At 38.6% G+C, this 20,808-nt stretch overlaps 2 protein-coding genes across 2 annotated transcripts; one reads left to right on the top strand and one right to left on the bottom strand.

Moving 5' to 3' along the window:
- Positions 1-1,529: 1,529 nt before the first annotated feature.
- On the top strand, positions 1,530-5,732 carry LOC133822704 (probable sulfate transporter 3.3). Its single transcript, XM_062255135.1, has 13 exons — positions 1,530-1,885; positions 1,991-2,039; positions 2,148-2,355; positions 2,449-2,620; positions 2,779-2,844; positions 3,562-3,675; positions 3,768-3,884; positions 3,971-4,097; positions 4,256-4,542; positions 4,648-4,838; positions 4,930-5,018; positions 5,149-5,225; positions 5,324-5,732. Exons 1-13 carry the CDS (start codon positions 1,589-1,591, stop codon positions 5,516-5,518), a joined length of 1,989 nt encoding a protein of 662 aa, XP_062111119.1. The 5' UTR covers positions 1,530-1,588; the 3' UTR covers positions 5,519-5,732.
- A 422-nt stretch (positions 5,733-6,154) lies between these two features.
- On the bottom strand, positions 6,155-8,035 carry LOC133822705 (uncharacterized). Its single transcript, XM_062255137.1, has 2 exons — positions 7,536-8,035; positions 6,155-7,246 (listed from the first exon to the last, which is right to left on the bottom strand). The coding sequence occupies exons 1-2, from the start codon at positions 7,853-7,855 to the stop codon at positions 6,385-6,387; spliced, it is 1,182 nt and encodes a 393-aa protein (XP_062111121.1). The 5' UTR covers positions 7,856-8,035; the 3' UTR covers positions 6,155-6,384.
- Between the last annotated feature and the right edge of the window lie 12,773 nt (positions 8,036-20,808).

The raw sequence follows: 20,808 nt of genomic DNA, 5'->3' as shown, positions 1-20,808 counted from the left end.
ATATGTTATGTTCTGCATGAGTTTTCTTGCTGGGCTTCGGCTCACGGGTGCTCTGTGTTGCAGGTAAGGGCAATGATTGAGTCAACCAACCATGAGTACGGAGAGCGTGAAGCGACGTGTACATGTTTGGCCTGCCCGACTGCTTTGGTTGGGGGTTTATTCGAAAATGGCTGTAATAATCTATGATTTTATGATTTCTCAACTGTAACCTTATTTCAAGATGTAACTAGTTTTCAAACCTTAATTTGGGATCCCAAATGTTTAATAATAGATGTTTTAATGAAACGACGCATTTTCAAAGATTACAGCCTTAACTTTTAATTAGTCACACTTTTGTTTCAAAACCTCGGTTAGCGAGTTCATTGCATACTGTTTTGTCTTAAAAACTCACTTAGTAACGGCTCTAAGGATGTAGAGCGTTACAAAAATCAGGTAACAAACAATGTTGACCATTAATTAGAATATTTTGTCAATAAATTAAATATTGACTTTAATATATTAAATCAATTAGTTGTAACAAATTGATTTTATATACCAAATCTAAATAAATATTCTAACACTTATTACCTGAGACCGACAATTTCATCCCTCAATCCTAAATTAATGCGGAATTTACATATATTTCATCCTCGTTCTTACAAAATGTTAAGTAAGTAAACAAAGATAATGATACATATTTCCCAATCTATTTTCATAAATAAATTGTCATTCTAACAAAAAATAAACCATAGAGTATTGTGGGCATCATAAAGAATTTAACGATTTTTAATATTTCAAATTATAATATGTGAGTTCTTGATGCATTAATATGTAACGGAGAACATGCGGGTGTCCATGACAATATTTCAAGATAAAGATATATTACTGACAAGAATTATGAGGCTTTATCTAAAAACCAATTAGTGATTAGTGGAGTTACACATGTTCTTATTAATGGTTCAATATTCTTACACTTATTTCATGTGGGACACAGTAGTCTAATATCCCCCTCAAGATAGTGGCGATTTTTCGCTCACTAATCTTGAATCACCTGATCACAAGTGGTGCATTTTTTTTTTCAGCTCGCTTATTTTTTTGGATATAAGTGTCTTTTTGCATTATGTGGATCTCAGATCTCAAATGTCTTTTTGCACTATACAGATCTCGTGTGGCGGCTTGACTCACTCTTTTTGGATCAGTGTGGATCGAATGTCCGCTAGGGAATTGACTTTTGATACCATGACAAGAATCATGAGGCACCATCTAAAAATCAATTGGTGATTTGTAGAGTTACACATGTTGGTTCAATATTCTTATACTTATTCCATGTGAGACACAATAATCTAATAATTACCCTTGGAGTACTCGTAGTTCGACCACACACTATTTTTCATGAGGTCTAGCTCATCGTATAAAACTCTTCTATCTATTTGGTTATATACAAGTTTTAAAAAAATGGGTATGAACTAATTTTACATTGTTTATTTACCATCGACAATTAGCAGTACTACTTTGTTTTGTAGCGGTCTCTGGAAATTGATTGATGGATGAAGGGTCACGTAATAAAAGGCTACACAGCCCATCGACCAATGGTACGAACCAAAAGCCAATGGAATCTAAGGAAGGAGCTCACTGCGTGGAGGTGATACCGGGTTCCATGGAGGTTCACCGGGTTGAGCAGCCTCCGGCGAGAGGTTTCTTCCAAAAACTCAAGTACAAGCTATTGGAAATGTTTTTCCCCGATGACCCTTTACGCCAATTCAAAGGCCAATCAACTAGACAGAAATGGATTCTCGGAGCTCAGTACATCCTTCCTATTTTACAGTGGGCTCCTCATTACACCTTCAAGCTCTTCAAATCCGACATCGTTTCAGGGCTCACCATTGCCAGCTTAGCCATCCCACAGGTCTCAAATTATTATCTCTTAAAACCAAAAAGAATTTTTTTTTTATCTTTTTTAGTTTTTAGCATAAACTCATTGAAACAACTCTGTTTTTTATTCTGAAAACAGGGGATAAGTTATGCAAAGCTTGCAAATCTTCCCCCCATTGTCGGTCTATGTGAGTAGTTTATATTTATTCTTTTATTTTTCTTCTGGGAAGTTCATACCATAAAGTCTATGATCTATACTGGGTTTTCTCACTATCTTTTTTTGGTTTCTTTTTCAGATTCAAGCTTCGTTCCACCTCTGATATATGCCGTTTTTGGAAGCTCAAGAGACCTAGCAGTGGGACCGGTTTCGATAGCTTCTCTCATACTTGGTTCAATGCTAAGCAAAGAAGTGTCTCCCATTAAAGATCCTCTCTTGTTCCTTCAACTGGCTTTTACTTCGACTCTCTTCGCCGGTATTTTTCAAGCTTCTCTGGGATTGTTAAGGTGAATATTGTCGTTTTTGCCATTCTTTTCGTTTTGGTCACTGTCGTTTCCTCATGGAGAAGCATTTTTTTCATGTCGTTTTGTTTCATGCAGGCTTGGATTTCTCATTGATTTTCTGTCGAAAGCCATTCTTATTGGGTTCATGGCTGGGGCTGCTGTTATAGTTTCTCTACAACAGCTCAAGAGCCTCCTTGGAATTATCCATTTTACCCCTCAAATGGGTTTGGTTCCTGTTTTAGACTCAGTTTTCCACCACACAAAAGAGGTAGTGTAGCGGATACTAAGTCCAAGATTTTGAACTTTTCACCCCATAAAATATGTAAATCAATTTATACTTTATATAATTAACCATTATTCTTCTTCTTGATATTCAAACCAGTGGTTTAATTTTCTCTGTTTTGTGTGTTTTATTTTTTTATGCAGTGGTCTTGGCAAACTATATTAATGGGAGTTTGCTTTCTTTTGCTGCTCCTACTGGCCAGACACGTTGTACGTTGTTCTCTTTCCTTAATATATATATATATATATATAATAAAGTTTTTATATGTATATATTTAATTATTTCTGGGGTCCTTTTTGAGCATTTTTCTTCATTAAAAGCTTCTGTCTTTTTTCCCCGACTCCGAAAGTGAAAAAAAATAAAATCAAAACCAATGGGCAACAACTCCTGATATTAATTATATTTTGAAGATTTGCAGTTGTTAACGTTCAGTAAATAATGGCTTCAGAGCCAAGACTCCAAAGTCCTTATTATTATTATTATTTAACCGCACTTAAAATCTAGATATACCAATAAATAAAGTGGATTTTTTACTTCAAATTATTACTCAAGGATTTTTTTTTTTGGTTCGTAATTCATAATAAAAGTAATGAAAACGGTTGGCATGTATAGCTTGATTTCGTATGTCACAAACATGTTAAAAGATTTATCTCATCATAAAATTGAGCCTCAAATGAAGCTTTAAGTCTATAATCCTAATCTTCAGACTTAAATATTGATAAAGTTTTACAATTTATAAACTTGAAAATATTGCATCTTTTCTAATAACTTAAAGTGGTGTAAGTTTGAAAAATATGAATGAGTCGTTTTTTTATGTGCAAATTATAAAAATAATACTTAGGTATTCTAAATAAGTTAATTAGTGTAATAAAAAAGACTTTATAACAGTGATATAGTATTTTATTTTTGGGGGATGAGTTTTGCAGAGCATAAAAAGGCCAAAACTGTTCTGGGTCTCAGCAGGAGCCCCACTGGCGTCTGTGATAGTCTCCACTATCATTATTTTCGCATTCAAAGCTCAAAACCATGGCATCAGTGTGGTAAGTAAGCTTATAGGTCCCCACACATACAGTTAATATTAGATTAACATATTGTAAATTTTATTATTAAAAATATAATTTGTATTTTGTAGATTGGAAAGTTAGAAGAAGGATTAAACCCACCTTCATGGAACATGTTGGTTTTCCATGGTTCCCATCTCGGACTTGTGATCAAGACCGGATTTGTCACTGGCATTATTTCCCTCACTGTAAGATCCTGCTAATCCCCCTTTTCTATGTACCTTGTAATAATTTCATTTCAGGATCATAAAAGATATTTCGTTCTAACTTATAGGAAGGTATTGCGGTGGGGAGAACATTTGCTGCGCTTAAGGACTATAGGGTAGATGGCAACAAAGAAATGATGGCCATTGGGCTTATGAACATAGTTGGCTCCTTCACTTCCTGCTACGTTACAACAGGTAACTTTTGAGGATGTCATGTGTATGTGATACTTTATTTATGTGTAGTGTAGTTGAATTTTGAAATCGAACCCTAATCAGTATGCACCTCATATAGCGTAGAACACTTCAAAGTGTCTTGTAACAATACTCCATGTTAACAAATGGTTCTTTTTCAGGTGCTTTTTCGCGGTCTGCGGTGAACCACAACGCAGGAGCAAAGACAGCAGTGTCCAACATAGTTATGTCAGTGACAGTTATGGTGACACTCCTCTTCTTGATGCCACTCTTCCAATACACTCCCAACCTTGTGTTGGGCGCCATAATTGTCACAGCCGTGATTGGCCTTGTTGATGTTCCGGCTGCTCTCAACATTTGGAGGACTGACAAGTTCGATTTCGTTGTCATGCTCACTGCTTTCTTTGGGGTTCTCTTCATCTCTGTCCAAGAAGGCCTTGCCATCGCGGTAGTTTACAAAACAACTTATATTTTTAGTCACAACACAATTTATAATCGAAAAATGTTTATTCATAAATGGTTGTGTTGTGCTTTTAATTTTGATGGTGATAAGGTTGGAGTTTCCATCTTCAAGATTCTGTTGCAAGTAACTAGGCCAAGGACTGTGGTGTTGGGAAGCATACCTGGTTCTGATATATATAGGAATTTGCATCACTACAAGGATGCAGTGGAAGTGCCTGGTTTCCTCATTATAAGCATTGAAGCTCCTATCAATTTTGCTAACAGCATGTACCTCAATGAAAGGTTATTTTCAAGTTTTTAGCTTTATTTGTTTATTTTGTGTTAGTCATCTTATTTTTCTCCTAACAATGAACACATTTTTTTTTTGATGTAGGATTTTGAGATGGGTGGAAGAATACGAGGAGAAAGAAAATGCAAAAAAGCATTCAGTCAATATTCAGTATGTAATTCTAGACATGTCAGGTATAGACAATTAAGATATGTTGCCTTTGAATAAAGAATACCAAATTTAATTTTGATTGGTATATAAGATTGAACTACATGGTTCAAAATTACTAATCAAAAGGAGTCTTTTTTTATGCAATTTTCTCAGCTGTGAGTGGCATAGACACAACCGGAGTTACCCTTATTAAGGAGCTAAAGAAAGCAATTGAGAAAAAAGGAATGGAGGCAAGTAACAATTAAATGGAAATATTTCATAATTTTTTTTAATTTATTTATTCTTCTTTCTCAAATTTCTAACAAATAAAATTTGGTGTGTTGATCAGCTTGTGTTGGTGAATCCATTGGGAGAAATTATAGAAAAATTACAGAGAGCAGCGGAGACTCGAGATTTTATGAGACCAGAAAACCTTTATTTGACAGTGGGAGAGGCTGTGAGTTCTCTGTCCTCATCAATGAAGACTCATCCTCCAACCATCTACGACGAAGAGGCACAAGCCACTGTTCCTCATCACAACTGAAATTGTTGTCATTTTAGAAATGACCAAATTATAAAATATTCAAAAAGAAAGAGTAAAATATATATTTTCCTATACTTGTTTCATGTTTGGCATATGTAAATGCTTTTAGTCATAGTTTTCAAATATAGATAGTAGGTATGCAAATCTTTGATCGGAAAAATGCTCAGGGTTGTTTTGAAAGGTATATTATAGTTACGTAATAACTCGAGATCAACAGAGACTTGTATCTTATATCTTATATGTATTAGGAGTGAACAAGAAATAATAATTATAACAAACAAAAAATCAATAAAAGTTGATAGATATTACTATATTAGCGAAGCCTCATATAATTGATATACCATAAAAAACAATATTTATCTTGACTACATAAATACTTTAAGGATATTTGAATATAATGAATATTTTTTGTTTCAATAAAATGTGATTAGTAGGTTATAAAACGATAAGGATGAGTCACGAGTAAATCATCTACTCCAGAAACAATAATTTCTTGTCCAACATTCCAACCTCGATCATGTTTTGAACAAGGCTCCACAAAATTCCACATTGTATTATCTTTTCTTCACTAATATAATTTGGTTAGTAAAATTAATCTAAATTTCAAAGATAAAAACCATAGAAAATCAACCGAGCTAGCAAGAAATGGTTTATTTATTCATACACACCAAGGAAAATGCAATCCTCACAATTATGTTTCATCAACATATGAACATATAACCAAATAAATAAATACCATCACGAAGTAAAAAGTACTTCGCCATAGTAATATCACACACTTTAGAAGGTGGAAAAAAAAAAGAAAAGAACATACAGAAATGCAGAACATAAACAACATTCTAGTATATTGGAGTGTCCAATGTTTCTCATTCCCATTTGCACCTAATTTGGTTGGTATGCTTAAAATCAAGAGTCAACAATACGGTGCCGTTCACTCTCCTCAACACGAATCTCTCTACCAAAACATAACATCCAAATTTGCTCCACTCTTTTCCATCAAACTCCTCTGTTCTTTTCACATTCACTTGCCTTTCAAACTCATCCACTGTGAACCCAACTCTCTCTTCTTCCCACCTTATTCTCTCCATTATCAATTTGCTCAACCCCAATAACCTTCCTGATTGATCTTGTCCTTTACCAGAACTTGTAAACCAGATAACTCCATCATCAACATGACCCCACTCGCATATAGCTTCCTTTCCATCAACACAAGCCTCTTCTCTGTTAACAAACACATCAACACTCACCATTTTCATGTCGTTTCCAACGTTGTCACCTTCAAAAACCTTGTCCCATCTCTGCTCAAGTGTCATCTCATAAAACATGGAATACTTCACCTGCTCATTGAGTTTTCCCTCTAATTCCTTGACGAACGTAAAAGGGCAGTACCATTTTCCCACGACCACACTTCCAGAAGTAGCCGAATTGGACAAGATGTTGAGGTCGGGAAGCTGTGATCTCAGGGAGGAGTTGAGGCCAGGGGCTTCATCTAGATGATAATGGCGGGGAGTCCGCATGTAGAGGTTCCAGTATTTTCTCCTCAAAAACGTAGGAGGAAAGCCGTTTTCTGCGACGGATGTTGCTGTGAAGCTTCCGCGACGCTTTTGGATGATCTGAATTTGCTGATTCATGTCTAAAGGATCCAAGGGTCTGGGCTTGACGTCTTTAATGTATGTACAGCAGCAGCATGTTCCCATGTCATCTTCTGTTGAGTTAGCACTGGCTTCACTGCACCCAAAAAAATAAGAGAGAACATACATGCTCGTTAGCTTTATGTAGGATCAACAGCTGTATAAAAGTACTACTTGAAAATAAGAAACAACCTAGTATTGATAAGTAGGTACTTGATTAGTATCTTCTTCTCGGATAAATAATAGATGAACAAAAATTACAAGTGCAAATTAAAAAACACTTTCTATGATATGGGAGTCAAACTCTACAACTTTTTTTTTTTTGGCTAAGCATTTTGAATCAAGATGAAAATTTTATAGGAGAAAAAAGTGAATTCAAAACATACCCTTTATGTTTTCCTTGGCGGCGAATCACGTAGTACTTATTGGAAGAGAGGGGTTGATCTAGCACTGGAACGAAAACAACATCATCACAATAGGTGGTGCTGCTCTGTCCATTGCTAATTGTATAAGTAACAGTTAGATCTTTGTTCTGAGGAAAAGGCAGGGCCTTGATTGACCTTTCTTTACACAATCCGAAACAAGTCGTCGTTTCACATTCTTCATCGAAGAGAACCAGATAACCAGAGTTCGGACCCTCTTTGGGTGCTGAATTGAGTAGCTCAGGAGACCTTCTAAGCAAAGACAGAGGCCTTGTCACGTACATGATTTTGTCTTGAGTTAAAACTAAAATCTTACTATTTCTGCTTATGGCTTTCTTTTCTTAGTTTTTCTGTATAATGTTATGATAAGTTTTTCACACATATATATAGGCTAAAAAAACTATGGATTTTTAGAATATGAATGATTTGTTGGAAAAGAAGAAGAAATGCAGTAGGAGGGTTCATAAAAGTCGGCCCAAATTTTGGATATACTTGTAACGTGTATTTTCTTAAATCGATATTATATTAAATTAATATGTTTCTTGATACGAATTTGTTCTCTCCGTGTTGAATCTCTTGATCTAAGCTGAAACAAGTGAAATAAACGATTGAAAGAATCTAATTTGGAAATTTCCATGGTCAAGCAGCTGACTTTTCATAGAGTTTGACGGCTTAAATAGGAAATAAAAGGAAAGGTTAAAGGAAGAAAAAATAGGTGGGAAGATATATTTATTTCAGTTGTTGAACTAGATAAGGTGAACCAGCCAATGTTATATTTATTATAATAGATATGATCCATTACTACCATAATAAAAAAGTGTTAGCCCGAATAGAGATAGTGAATATATAATTCCATTCTGACCAAATTCTATTCATTAGGTAACTCTGCACACAAGTTTCATATTAAAATGATATTGACAATAAAAATATGAAATAAAAATTAAAGAAAAACAAATTCCACCAAGCACTAAAGCTACAAGCTTGATTGAAACATAAACCAAAGACACTAATACCATTATATCAAAGCATGAGGCCAGCAGTAGCACAGCAGAAAGCTTGACAAAATCCTAGAGCCCAGAAAAGGCTTGTATAGAGGTAATAGTCCAAGTGAGGATCTTGAGCAAAATAAAAATCTTCCATTTCATGGAATTGATAATCCACCCAATCCTGAGTGAATACTAATTCCATCAAAACAACAGAATTGACTTTTTTCATTGGAAATCTTATTTTATTAAGACTCCACAACCAGGGTGACACTTTTCCATTTCAGTAGAATATTTAATCATGTATGTAGCTAGCACACAGATTTGAACTTACCCCAAGTTTCGTACAAATCCTCTTCCTCCGTAGGATATTGTGCAGGCGACTAGCAGAGCTTTAAAGCATTTCCTCAAATTCCTAGCTCTCTCTCGTCTAGTTTCGAAAACATGGTGTGCGAAAACGAATCCTATGCTTTCTTGGAATTTTAGTTTCTTTTATTGCAGATTGAGAACATTTGGAAATTTAGGTATTTGCATTTATACTATTTGGATGTGTCAGTTTTCAGTGTAGGTTGATAGTTTCTGTAAATGTTCATATAAATTTGTGTATTTTGATTAATGGGTTAATTTGTTGAATAGTATGATCCGACTTGATTCTTGTAAGTAATTTTTTTTATGATTACAGATATTGTTCATTTTTTAAGCATTTTTTGGTACAGAAAACATGGTTTTTGTGTTTCTTTGGTGGCTCGTTTTAAAGCATGACTATCCCTTAGTAATCTTCCAGTAAGTACCCTATAATTATTATTTAAATTATATATATAACTGAGTGATTTAAATGAGCATTATGCACATTTCAAACTAATATTAACGTTCTTTTCTCGTGAGTAGCATTGAGAAATATGTTAATTATTATTATTACTGTTATCTTGAAACTAGTCCATATTTAGACTGTATTCCCGGGTAAAGATGATTCTCATAGTTTAAATTCTTTAAATATTTCATATTGTAGATTGGGAATTTTATGTTAATTTGTTGTTATGATATGTTTCTTACAGCCTCTAAGAGGAAGAACTAGGAGCCAAAGGAAGAAAATGTCATCCTTGGCGCATCTAAGGAGAGTATGTTTTTGGTGTGGCTCACATTTTTGCATCATTCAACAACACATTGGTTGAAAGTCTAGTTCATTTTTCTTTGGATGCAGCTATTGTCAATGATATTTGGTAATAATTTTTATTTCTTGTTTGTATGCCGCATGTGAGTGATCTTTCTGGGAGGGAAACCCTTGTCCGTATCACTGGTAGGCAATTTTTTCTTGTAGAGACTTGCGGTTGTTAAGATATTTATTGTGTAGTTGTTAGTCCTTGTTTATTTTTTCCTCATGAAACATGTCATTGTGTTCTGCTAGCTGTTTTTTCTCTTTTATGCTTAGATAAAAAGGTTGGTGGTGCTGTCTCTAGTCCCATTTCATGAATCTATTGGAAGCACAGGTGAAATGGTAAATGACCTTGCTCATACTTTCTTAATAGCTATTCAGGGAGTCCAACAAACACTAGAGACCACTTCAACTTAGAAAAAGGCAGACCCACAGGAAAGTTAATAATTTGAACCCTACTGCAGCTGGTGGGAATCAATCTTTGAATGGTCGGAAGAAGAATCTTAATAGGTCGTCATTTGTTGTTATGGTATTTGCTGTTTTGATGCAGGATAAGTCAAGATAGTGTCATGGTATGTTTTTCTTATCTAAGAAAGAATGTAACATATTTTTACCTTGTGGCCTCATGATTTCAAAGATTTTTTTTTCATTATTAGGAAGTCTTAGTTGGGCCTGGCCTTGGAAAAGGCGGGCTAGACTTGTGCCTAGTGTCACGGGCCGACTATTTGGGTACTCCAACTAGACGGAACGTGCGGCACTTGCAGACTCTTCAAGCTAGCAAGTCAGCCTACAACACACATACAGGCAAACAAACTCAGTGGTTAGCCACATACACATCTCAGACATGCAACGAGCAATAACGAAGTATGAGCAAGCATAAAGCAAGTCATTCCTAGGAACGTCCACACAACACAAAGCACCCAACAGGGTAAGTGGCACGCAATGGCCCAACGAAGACAACAAACAAGTAACACATAGGCAACAAGGAAGCACACAGGGGCAAGTATGGATAAATATTGTTTTATTAATATATAGCATTGATAGGGCAAGGGAGTACACAGCTTTGGCCCCTATCTGTTGATGGCCATGGTGTTTCCCTAAGTCACCAGGTCACCTCCCCCTAAGAAGCCTTCTAGGGAAATAAAGTCTTCCCAGGCACATATATGATTTTTTTTTTCTGGGAGACATATGCAATATTACAAAACTGCCACTACCCTATCCCATGAGGTTGCTTGGTGCAAGACTTGACTAATGATCAAGCACCAAGGCATGCTCACTTACAAAATGGCCCCATGTGGGTGTGCCAAAGGGGTAGTACGCCACACTCTCCCCCACTCAATCCTCGGCGTCCTCGACGAAGTAGCTTGTAAATCTTCAATCTTCTGCGAGAGCTTCTCCAAGTCTTCCGGCCTCTCCCAGCTGATCTCGTCATCTGCGAGCCCCTTCCATTTTACCAGATACTCTTTATGCTTTTTACGGTCAGTGGTGACCGTCCTTTCCGCCAGGATTTCTTCAGGTTGACGCTTGCTCCTTGGCTGAACGATGACTCCTCCTCTGGTTGACTGGTTGCGCTCTGGATTTGCTAGATCTTCATGATACGACTTCAAGTTGCTGACGTGAAGGTCCGGGTGTATCTTCATCCAAGCTGGTAGGTCGACTTTGTAGGAAGTTAGGCCACTTTTGAGATGATTGAGATCAGACCCTCGTACTTGCAAACGAGTCTGATGTCTTTGTCCCCTCGGAATCTCAACTGTTTGGGCCTCAGCTTGATTAACACTAAGTCACCTGCTTTGAACTCCAGTGGTCTACGCTTCTGATCTGCCTACTTCTTGATTCTTTTTCTAAATAAGCTCGGGCAATCTCTGTCGTTTTCTTCCAGTCTTTTGTGAAGTGAAAGGCTCGCGGGTTCCGACCGCGATATTCGTCCACTGTGTGGGGCAACAATGGTTGCTGTCCATTAACAACTTTAAAATGGCTCTTATTCGATGAAGAACTCTTTTGAGAGTTGAAGCAAAATTGAGCTACATCGAGTAGTTGCAGCCAATTCTTCTGATTGGCATTGACAAAGTGGTGCAAGTACTCCTCCAACATCCCGTTGAATCTTTCTGTCTGCCCATCTGTTTGTGGATGGTAGCTAGAGGAAATGTTCAGTTGTGACCCCAAGAGATTGAATAGTTCGGACCAAAAAGTCTCAGTGAATCTTCCATCTCGGTCATTAACAATGTTCTGGGGCACTCCCCAATATTTGACAATATGCTTGAAAAATTGTATGGTTGTCTCTTCTGCTGAACAATACTTCGACACTGGGATGAATGTTGCGTACTTCGAGAATCTGTCCACGACCACCAAGATTGCACTTAGATCCCCTGTCTTCGGTAGACTGGTGATAAAGTCAAGCAACACACTCTCCCATGGTCGGCTTGGGACTCGCAAGGGCTCCAACAACCCAAGTGTCTTGTTCCTATCGACCTTGTCTTGCTGGCAGACGAGATAGGTCTTGGTGTACTCCACTACATCATCTCGCATTTGTGGCCAGTAGTATCCCTACTTCAAGAGGGCATGGGTCTGCCACCCTGGTGTTATATTATTTTATAATATAATGTAATATTATATTATATTATAATATAATGTTTTAGATTAAATAAATGTGACAAAGTGTGTCACATATTGTAACATATAATAGAGAGTTACAATATTTAGATATATGAGATATATCCAAATAATGTAACATATTTGGTGTTACAAATTTGTAACTTCCAAATATTACCCTTTATTGTGTAAAATTGTTGTTACACAATATTGAGATGAATTTCATAAAGCCATATGTGATATGACTGTTAGAGATATGATTTTAATCCCAATAATGTGTTTTGGGAGTTACAAAATCATTTGGGAGGGTTTGGAACTGTTTGGAAAAACAACACATTTTTTGTGCTGAAATTGGTCGGTGGCTGCGGCCACCAACATTCAGTGGCCGCGGCCTGTGGGACAGAGACCAGTGGTCACGGCCACTAATGTCTCTGGCTGCGGCCACAGGCCAAAACTGACCAATTTTTTTTTTCCAGTTTTTTCAATCTTTGTTGAACGGCTCAAAAAATCCAAATAACTCCCAAATCTCATTTTTAATTCCATATTAATCTAATTAAACATTGGTAACAGCTATGGGGGTTGGTGGAATTTGAAATTCAAAGGGTGTCTCTAAACTCTATAAATAGGAGCCTATAGCTCACTTGAAAGACATAACATTTGTATCCATTAGAGCACTTGGCTAGAAACACCTTGAGGCTTGATAATTCCAGAAAGCTTTTCCAATATCTGAGAGAGATCCCTTAGTGCTTGAGTTAGGGGGAAATAAGCTTCTGGACAAAGGTTTTAAACCTTGTTCAAGTTGGTGATCCCCAACCCTCTTCACTTAGGTTGTGTAAGAGAGAGTTTCTTGTATTTCAGTTCTCCTTTCTATTGTATTGTTTTTCTTCTAATTCTCTTGTTCTTTTTACTTGTATTTCTTGTTCAAGAGTTGTAATCTTTTCTTTTATTTTGTTTCAAACACTTTACTTTATTTGTAACCTTTTGCTTAGAGTTGTATTTTACTATTCTATTCTTCTTCATCATCTTCTTCATTTCCTTTGTTTATTTGTAATTTTCAGTTATAGAGTTGTAACTCCTTTTAATCAATCATTATTATTTGTAATATATTGCATAGAGTTGTAATTTCTTACTATTTCCATCGTGGCAAATTTATATTTTCCTAACACCTAGATGACTTGCCCACAAGGTGTCATGACACTCGCTTAGTAATGTCCTTTGCAAATCTCCATCTTTCGGAACATACAAGCGACCCCCTTTAGCCCACAGAAGATCATCCTCCACCCAGAACTGGTGAGTCTTGCCTTCTTTTACGAGCTTCAGGATGGTCCCGACAACCGGGTCTTTCTCCAGGTTTTCTTTGATGCGCTCCTTGAGTGGAGTGTTCATCATGCTAGCCGAAAAACTAGCCAAGATCTTTAGAGTCGCCAATTCAGCTTTGCGACTCAAGGCGTCAGCTGCCTGGTTCAAGCGTCTTGCCCTGTGCTCAAAACGAAAGTCGAATTCCGCCACAAACTCCTGCCATCGAGCTTGCTTAGGGGTCAGTTTCGGCTGAGTAAGGAAATGACTAATTGCTGCATTATCCGTTTTCACCACGAACTTTGACCCCAGCAAGTAATGCTTCCACACTCGCAAGCAATGGATAACTGCGAGGAGTTCCTTCTCCTGGGCAGTATACCGCCTCTCAGCTTCAGACAGCTTGCGGCTCTCATATGCGACCGGGTGGTCTTCTTGTACTAGTACCCCTCCTAAGGCATAATCTGAGGCATATGTCTGTACTTCGAAGGGCTTGCTAATAGTTGGCAAGGAAAGAACAGGATCCTTCATCATGGCTTCCTTCAAACTCCTAAATGCTTCAGCACACTTGTCAGTCCACGCCCAAATCACACCCTTTTTCAGAAGCTCGGTCAAGGGTGTCGCCCTTCTTGAGTAGCCGTCCACAAATCGTCTATAGTAGTTGGCTAGGCCCAAGAAGGAGCGGAGTTCTTTTACATTTGTGGGGGCTTTCCATTCTTGGATTGCCCTCAGCTTCTCCAGATCCATACGAATTCGGCCACGTTCCACCACGTGGCCTAAGAACTTGATGCTCTCCTATGCAAACGAGCATTTCTCGCGCTGCACATATAGCTGGTTCTCTCTCAACTTCTGAAACACTTGAGCCAAGTGTTCTTGATGCTCTTCAATCGTGGCACTATAAACCACGATATCATCCAAGTACACCACCACGAACTTATCTAGATACTCGTGGAATACTTGGTTCATCAGTGTACAGAAAGTAGCAGGTGCATTTGTCAACCCAAACGACATTACTCGAAACCTAAATGCTCCGTATCAAGTAACACATGTTGTCTTTGGTTCATCCCCATCTGCAATCCTCACCTAATAGTAGCCCGATCTCAAGTCCAACTTTGTGAAGTATTTGGCTCCACTTAGCTAGTCAAACAAATCAACGATCAGAGGGATGGGGTAGGTGTTGCGAACTGTCACCTTGTTGAGAGCCCTATATTCGATGCACAGTCTCAAGCTCCCATCGTGCTTCTTCTGGAATAGCACCGGTGCGCCAAATGGCGCCTTCGACGGTCTGATGAAGCCTGCCTCCAATAACTCTTTTAGTCGTCTCCTCAACTCTTCTAGCTCAGGGGGTGCCATTCTGTAAGGCACTTTAGTTGGAGGTTTTGCTCTCGACACCAGCTATATCTAGTGATCAATCCCCCTCGTTGGTGGCAAGGCTTTGGGGAGTTTATCTGGCATCACGTCCCCATACATCTTTAAGACCCTCGTAATTTCTAGTGGAACAATTTCTTCCACTACTTCTTCGAACACGGTGGGTACAGCTACATAAGTGGGCTCCTGCTTCTTCACACCCTTCTTGAACTGTAAAGCTGATAGAAGCTTCACACCAGGGGGTGGTTTCACCTTTGCAGGCACCATTGAAGGAGTCTCTCCCATTATGAGTAAGCTTCCAGTGGCAGGAATTGGAATGGCACCTTTCTCGGTTAGAAAGTCCATTCCCAAAACTACATCGAAGTCGTCCATATGGACGACCACCAAATCAGTCTGCCCCTCCCACGTGTCGATTCTCACTTTTACCCCTTTAGCCACTCCAGTTGTGGCCAAGGCCTTGGAGTTGACCACTTTCATGCGGCCTGCATCTTTCTCCAGGTTCAGTCCCAGTCGCTTTGCTTCAAGTTCAGAGATGAAGTTATGGGTGGCTCCAGTATCAATCATCACGCTTTTGGCGGGCTTGCCATTGATAGTGGCATCTACGAACATTAGCCCCTTCCCCAAGGTCTTCTTCCCTTTTTCGCCCTGTTTCTTGAGAGCATTCAACAGGCAGACATCGCCCATGTGCGCGTACTCTTCGTCTTCCTCTTCTCCTTCGCCCTGTTGTTCTTGGCCAATGAGGGCATTCAGCTTGCCCCTGTAAGGGCAAACTTCCGACTTATGTGGGCCTTTGCAAAGCCAACAAGCTAGCGGCTTCCTCCCTGCAACATCATCTATACCACTGGAAGAATTGGACTCAGCTGTCCTCTTCTCTCCCCCACTCTTGCCCTGCCAGGACTTCCTAGACTTCTTACTCCCAGCGCTACTTGAGTTGGTTGGAGGAGCAGCCCTTTTCGGCAGGCTGCTCTCCGGAGTGTAATCTGTTAAGCGTTCAGCAGCAGCTTGAGCGGTGGCAATATCAGACACACACTGTCTTTGAAGTTCTTGTTTAGCTAATGGTTTCAGTCCCTTGAGGAAGCAGAAGAGCATGTCTACTTTGGACATGTCATTTATATCGAGCATTAGTAACGAAAATTTCTTCACATATTCTCGCACTGTCCCGACTTGTTTGAGCTCTCTCAACTGGCGTCGAGCTATGTAAGCGACATTCTCTGGCAGAAATTGCGTCTTTAATTCTCTCTTCAGGCCTGCCCAAGATGTGATGGTGCACCTGCCATTCTCTATGTCATCATATTTGGTCCTCCACCACACCTTGGCATCCCCAGAAAAATACATGGTAGCCATGGCAACCTTTCTGTCTTCCGAATTGGCCCGCACGACTCTAAAATAATGTTCCATGTCGAAGAGGAAATTCTCCAAATCCTTTGCGTCTCTGGCCTCGTTATAGGGCCTCGGCTCGAGTACTTTAGCTCGGCCATACTCCATACCTATCGGCCCTGTTGCAGGGGCATTCCAAACCGCTCGCATGGTCAGGTTTACCTTGGCAGTTAGCTCAGCCATTTCTTCTCTGAGCACGCCAACTGCCTCCCTGCAGTCTTCCGTAGTGTCATTTATGGAAACTTCTTGTTCCTTCAGCATGCACTCCACTGCCGCGATGCGCTCTTCTCGCCGAGGGGAAACAAAAGTACTTGTTGGAGTGTTTCTTTTCTTCAATGCGATAATTCTGGATAAGAGAACATCATTTTCCTTTTCCAGCGCAGCTATGCGATTGTTTCCATCAGACAATTCTGAGTTATGACTTGCAGAGGAAAGATCCCTGACCCTTTCGTCCAGGCCATCTAATTCCCCCAACCGCTTCTCAAGAGCTTCGATCCTCTGAGTGTTGCTCACCATAGTGTGTTTTGTCAAGCTCTTTCTAACTTGGCTCTGATACCAACTGTCACGGGCCTGCTATTTGGGTACTCCAACTAGACGGAACGTGCGACACTTGCAGACTCTTCAAGCTAGTAAGTTAGCCTACAACACACACCTACAGGCAAACAAACTCAGTGGTTAGCCACATACACATCTCGGACATGCAACGGGCAATAACGAAGTATGAGCAAGCACAAAGCAAGTCATTCCTAGGAACGTCCACACAACACAAAGCACCCAACAGGGCAAGTGGCACGCAATGGCCCAACGAAGACAACAAACAAGTAACACATAGGCAACAAGGAAGCACACATGGGCAAGTATGGATAAATATTGTTTTATTAATATATAGCATTGATAGGGCAAGGGAGTACACAGCTTTGGCCCTTATCTGCTGATGGCCATGGTGCTTCCCTAAGTCACCAGGTCACCTCCCCCTAAGGAGCCTTCTAGGGAAATAAAGTCTTCCCAGGAACATATATGATTTTTCTCTGGGAAACATATGCAATATTACAAAACTGCCACTACCCTATCCCATGAGGTTGCTTGGTGCAAGACTTGACTAATGATCAACCACCAAGGCACGCTCACTTACAAAATGGCCCCATGTGGGTGTGCCAAAGGGGCAACACGCCACACCTAGGGCCCCACACAATGAGACTCCAAAATTTAAAAAAAAATGCAATTATTTTAACATATATAAAACTCCAAAATTTTAAAAATTGTTACTTTATACATATATACTTCTTAAAATAACATATTTTGTATAGGACCTCCCACAACTGACGACCTCCCTGGTATCACTGCTTAGGGAAGTACCTACATTTGCAATTACAACAATGATTTGAATTTGCTTTCTTGATGAAGATATATTTAGGGAAGTATCTTTACCATTTGTTATATGCATGCTTTCATATTGAAATGTTTGGTTATAGTTTACTTCCATTTAATTGTTGTGACATGTTTGTATCTTTCAATGTAAATCACATCGTATATGAAATCTATTAATCAAACCAATGTTTCTGGATTGCAAAGCACTTTTGATGAGTAGTTTATTATTGCCTTTTAGGAAATACTTCTATTTGATTTTTTAATTGTTTTTTTTTGGTAATGGTTCCATAATAAAGTATTTCTAATTTGCATTACAGTGGAATGAAGGTTAAAGCTGACAAAGATGAATCTTCCTGTGCTGCTTTGCTTGTAGCTCAGGATGTTGCACGGAGATGCAAGGTTTGGATTCATTCACCATAGTGTTATTTAATTTACTCATAGTTTATTCTGTCCTTTTCTTTTTAAGTTTGAATTTGTAAATAGAAAATAATTGTGTTGCTGGGTGTTGGAATTTTTGGCTAACATTGTCTATCTCCATTAAATTGAGTCTTTAAAAAATGAAAAAAAAAACACAAAAAATGCGGAACATAAACAACACTTTAGTATATTGAAATGTACAATATTTCTCAATCCCAATAGCACCTAAGTTGGTTGGTATGCTTAAAATCAAGTGTCAACAGTACGGTACCGTTTACTCTCCCCAACACAAACCTCTCTACCAAAACATAACATCCAAATTTGCTCCATTTTTTTTCCATTAAACTCTTCTGTTCTCTTTAGATTCACTTGCCTTTCAAACTCATCCACTTTGAACCCAACTCTCTCTTCTTCCCATCTTATTCTCTCCATTATCAATTTGTTCAACCCCAGTAACCTTCCTGATTGATCTTGTCCTTTACCAGAACTTGTAAACCAGATAACTCAGTCATCAACATGATCCCACTCGCATATAGCTTCATTTCCATCAACACAAGCCTCTTCTCTGTTAACAAACACATCGACCCTCACCATTTTCATGTCATTTCCCACGTTGTCACATTCAATAACCTTGTCCTATCTCTGCTCAAGTGTCATCTCATATTTCATGGAATTTTTCATCTGCTCCTTGAGTTTACTCTCTAATTCCTTGATGAACATAAAAGGGCAGTACCATTTTCCGACGACCACACTTCCAGAAGTAGTTGAATTGGACAAGATTTTGAGGTCGGGAAGCTGCGATCTCAGTGGGGAGTTGAGGCCAGGAGCTTCATCTAGTTGGTAATGGCGGGGAGTCCGCAAGTAGAGTCGCCAGTATTTTCTCCTAAAAAACCTAGGAGGAAAGCCGTTTTTAGCGACGGATGCTGCTGTGAAGTCTCCACGACGCTTGGATGATATGAACTTGTTGATACATGTCTAAAGGATCCAAGGGTCTCGGCTTGACTTCTTTAATGTATGTGCAGCAGCAGCATGTCCCCATGTCATCTTCTTTTGAACTAGCGCTGGCTTCACTGCACAAATAAAAAAAATAATAATAAAAAAAACATACTCATTTTATGTAGGATCAACAGCTGAAAAAATTACTACTTTGATTAGTTTTTCTGGTTATATAAGCTAGTAAATTGCTAAGCATGTACTTGATTAGTATCAATCAAGAGTAAATGAAAATAAAGTCTTTGTTACTAACTTTCTATGATATAAGAGTCAAATAATAAACACAACTTTTTTTTTGCTAAGCATTTTGAATCAAGATAGAAAGTTAAGAAGAGAAAAAAGTTAATTGAAAAATACCCTTTATGTTTTCCTTGGCGGTGAATCATGTAGTACTGATTGGAAGAGAGGGGTTGATCAAGCACTAGAACGAAGACGACATCTTCGCAATGGGTGGGTTTTTTCTGGTGACTGCGTGTTGTACAGGTAACAGTTAGATCCTTGTTCTGAGGAAAGGGCAGGACCTTGATTGTGTTTTCTTTACACAATCCAAAACAAGTCGTTGTTTCACATTCTTCATCGAAGAGAACCAGATAACCAGAATTCGGACCCTCTTTGGGTGCTGAATTGAGTAGCTCAGGAGACCTTCTAAGCAAAGACAGAGGCCTTGTCACGTATATGATTCTCACTTGGGTTAAAGCTAAACTCTTGGTACTTTTTCTGTTTCTATTTTTTTTTTTGGCTTTCTTTTCTTAAATTCTTGGTTATTTTAAGCTTTTGGGGTGTATATCTCTTCCGTATAATAAGTATAATAAATGTGTAGATAACAAAAGTTATAGTTTTTAAAATTTTGTTTTGACAAATGGTCTCAATTTCGGGCTGTGTTACCGAATCAAGGAGGAGTTTGGCTGAAATTTGAGGAACCCTTAGTTCGAGATGGTCAACGGATTGCTCAGGTTGATTTGGAGGAGATTGAAGTTGAAGCTTCCTTCTGGAACTCAACAGTGGTTTGTATTGTCCTCAGAGCTAATCCTCCCTTTGCTGTGTTTGAGGGTTTTATCAATAGAATTTGGGGCAAATTGGGTATTGAACGGATTGCTAGATTGAATGCTGGTTATACTCTTGTAAAATTCAGGGATGAAGCTACACGTGATTTGGTGTTGGAAGCTGGAGTTGTCCATTTCAATAGGAAACCATTTATCTTGAGGTCGTGGTCTACTGATCTTGATGCTATGAGGTTAGTGAAATTTGTTCCTGTATGGGTTAGATTGCCTGGTCTTGGGCTGTAATATTGGGGTGTTGAGTGTTTGAGTGCCCAAGTGAGTACCATTGGTAATCCTATACTAGTTGATAAAGTTACTAAAGATCGGTCCATGGTGAAATTTGCTAGGGTGTCAGTGGATGTTGAAATAACAGATGATGTTCCTAAATCCATTCAATTTCTAAATGAAAGAGGAAAGTTGATGGAGCAAATGTTGGAATATGAATGGTTGCCGACTCAGTGTAAAAGATGCAAAGTTTTAGGTCATGCTGAGGCTTTTTGTAATAGAAAACAGGGTGAGGTTTGGAGGAAAAAAGATAGGAAGTCTGGAACTTAGAATACTGAAGAAGTGCCTATACAAAAATCCACTGACCTGCACTCTATCTTAGTTACTACTGGTACGGCTAGTGAGTTAATCTCAAAAGATACACAGAAAGT

The sequence above is a fragment of the Humulus lupulus genome, chromosome 3 (assembly GCF_963169125.1).
Source record: "Humulus lupulus chromosome 3, drHumLupu1.1, whole genome shotgun sequence".
Lineage (NCBI taxonomy): Eukaryota > Viridiplantae > Streptophyta > Magnoliopsida > Rosales > Cannabaceae > Humulus > Humulus lupulus.
This window is presented reverse-complemented; position numbering and strand designations above follow the sequence as displayed.

Excerpts from the sequence above, each read along its gene's own strand:
- LOC133822704 (XM_062255135.1), top strand. The coding sequence starts at position 1,589 with ATGGAATCTAAGGAAGGAGCTCACTGCGTGGAGGTGATACCGGGTTCC. Across the intron at positions 2,356-2,448 it reads GCTTCTCTGGGATTGTTAAG|GCTTGGATTTCTCATTGATT; the intron begins GTGAATATTGTC and ends TGTTTCATGCAG. Across the intron at positions 4,543-4,647 it reads AAGAAGGCCTTGCCATCGCG|GTTGGAGTTTCCATCTTCAA; the intron begins GTAGTTTACAAA and ends GATGGTGATAAG.
- LOC133822705 (XM_062255137.1), bottom strand. The coding sequence starts at position 7,855 with ATGTACGTGACAAGGCCTCTGTCTTTGCTTAGAAGGTCTCCTGAGCTA. Across the intron at positions 7,247-7,535 it reads CGCCAAGGAAAACATAAAGG|TGAAGCCAGTGCTAACTCAA; the intron begins GTATGTTTTGAA and ends TTTTGGGTGCAG.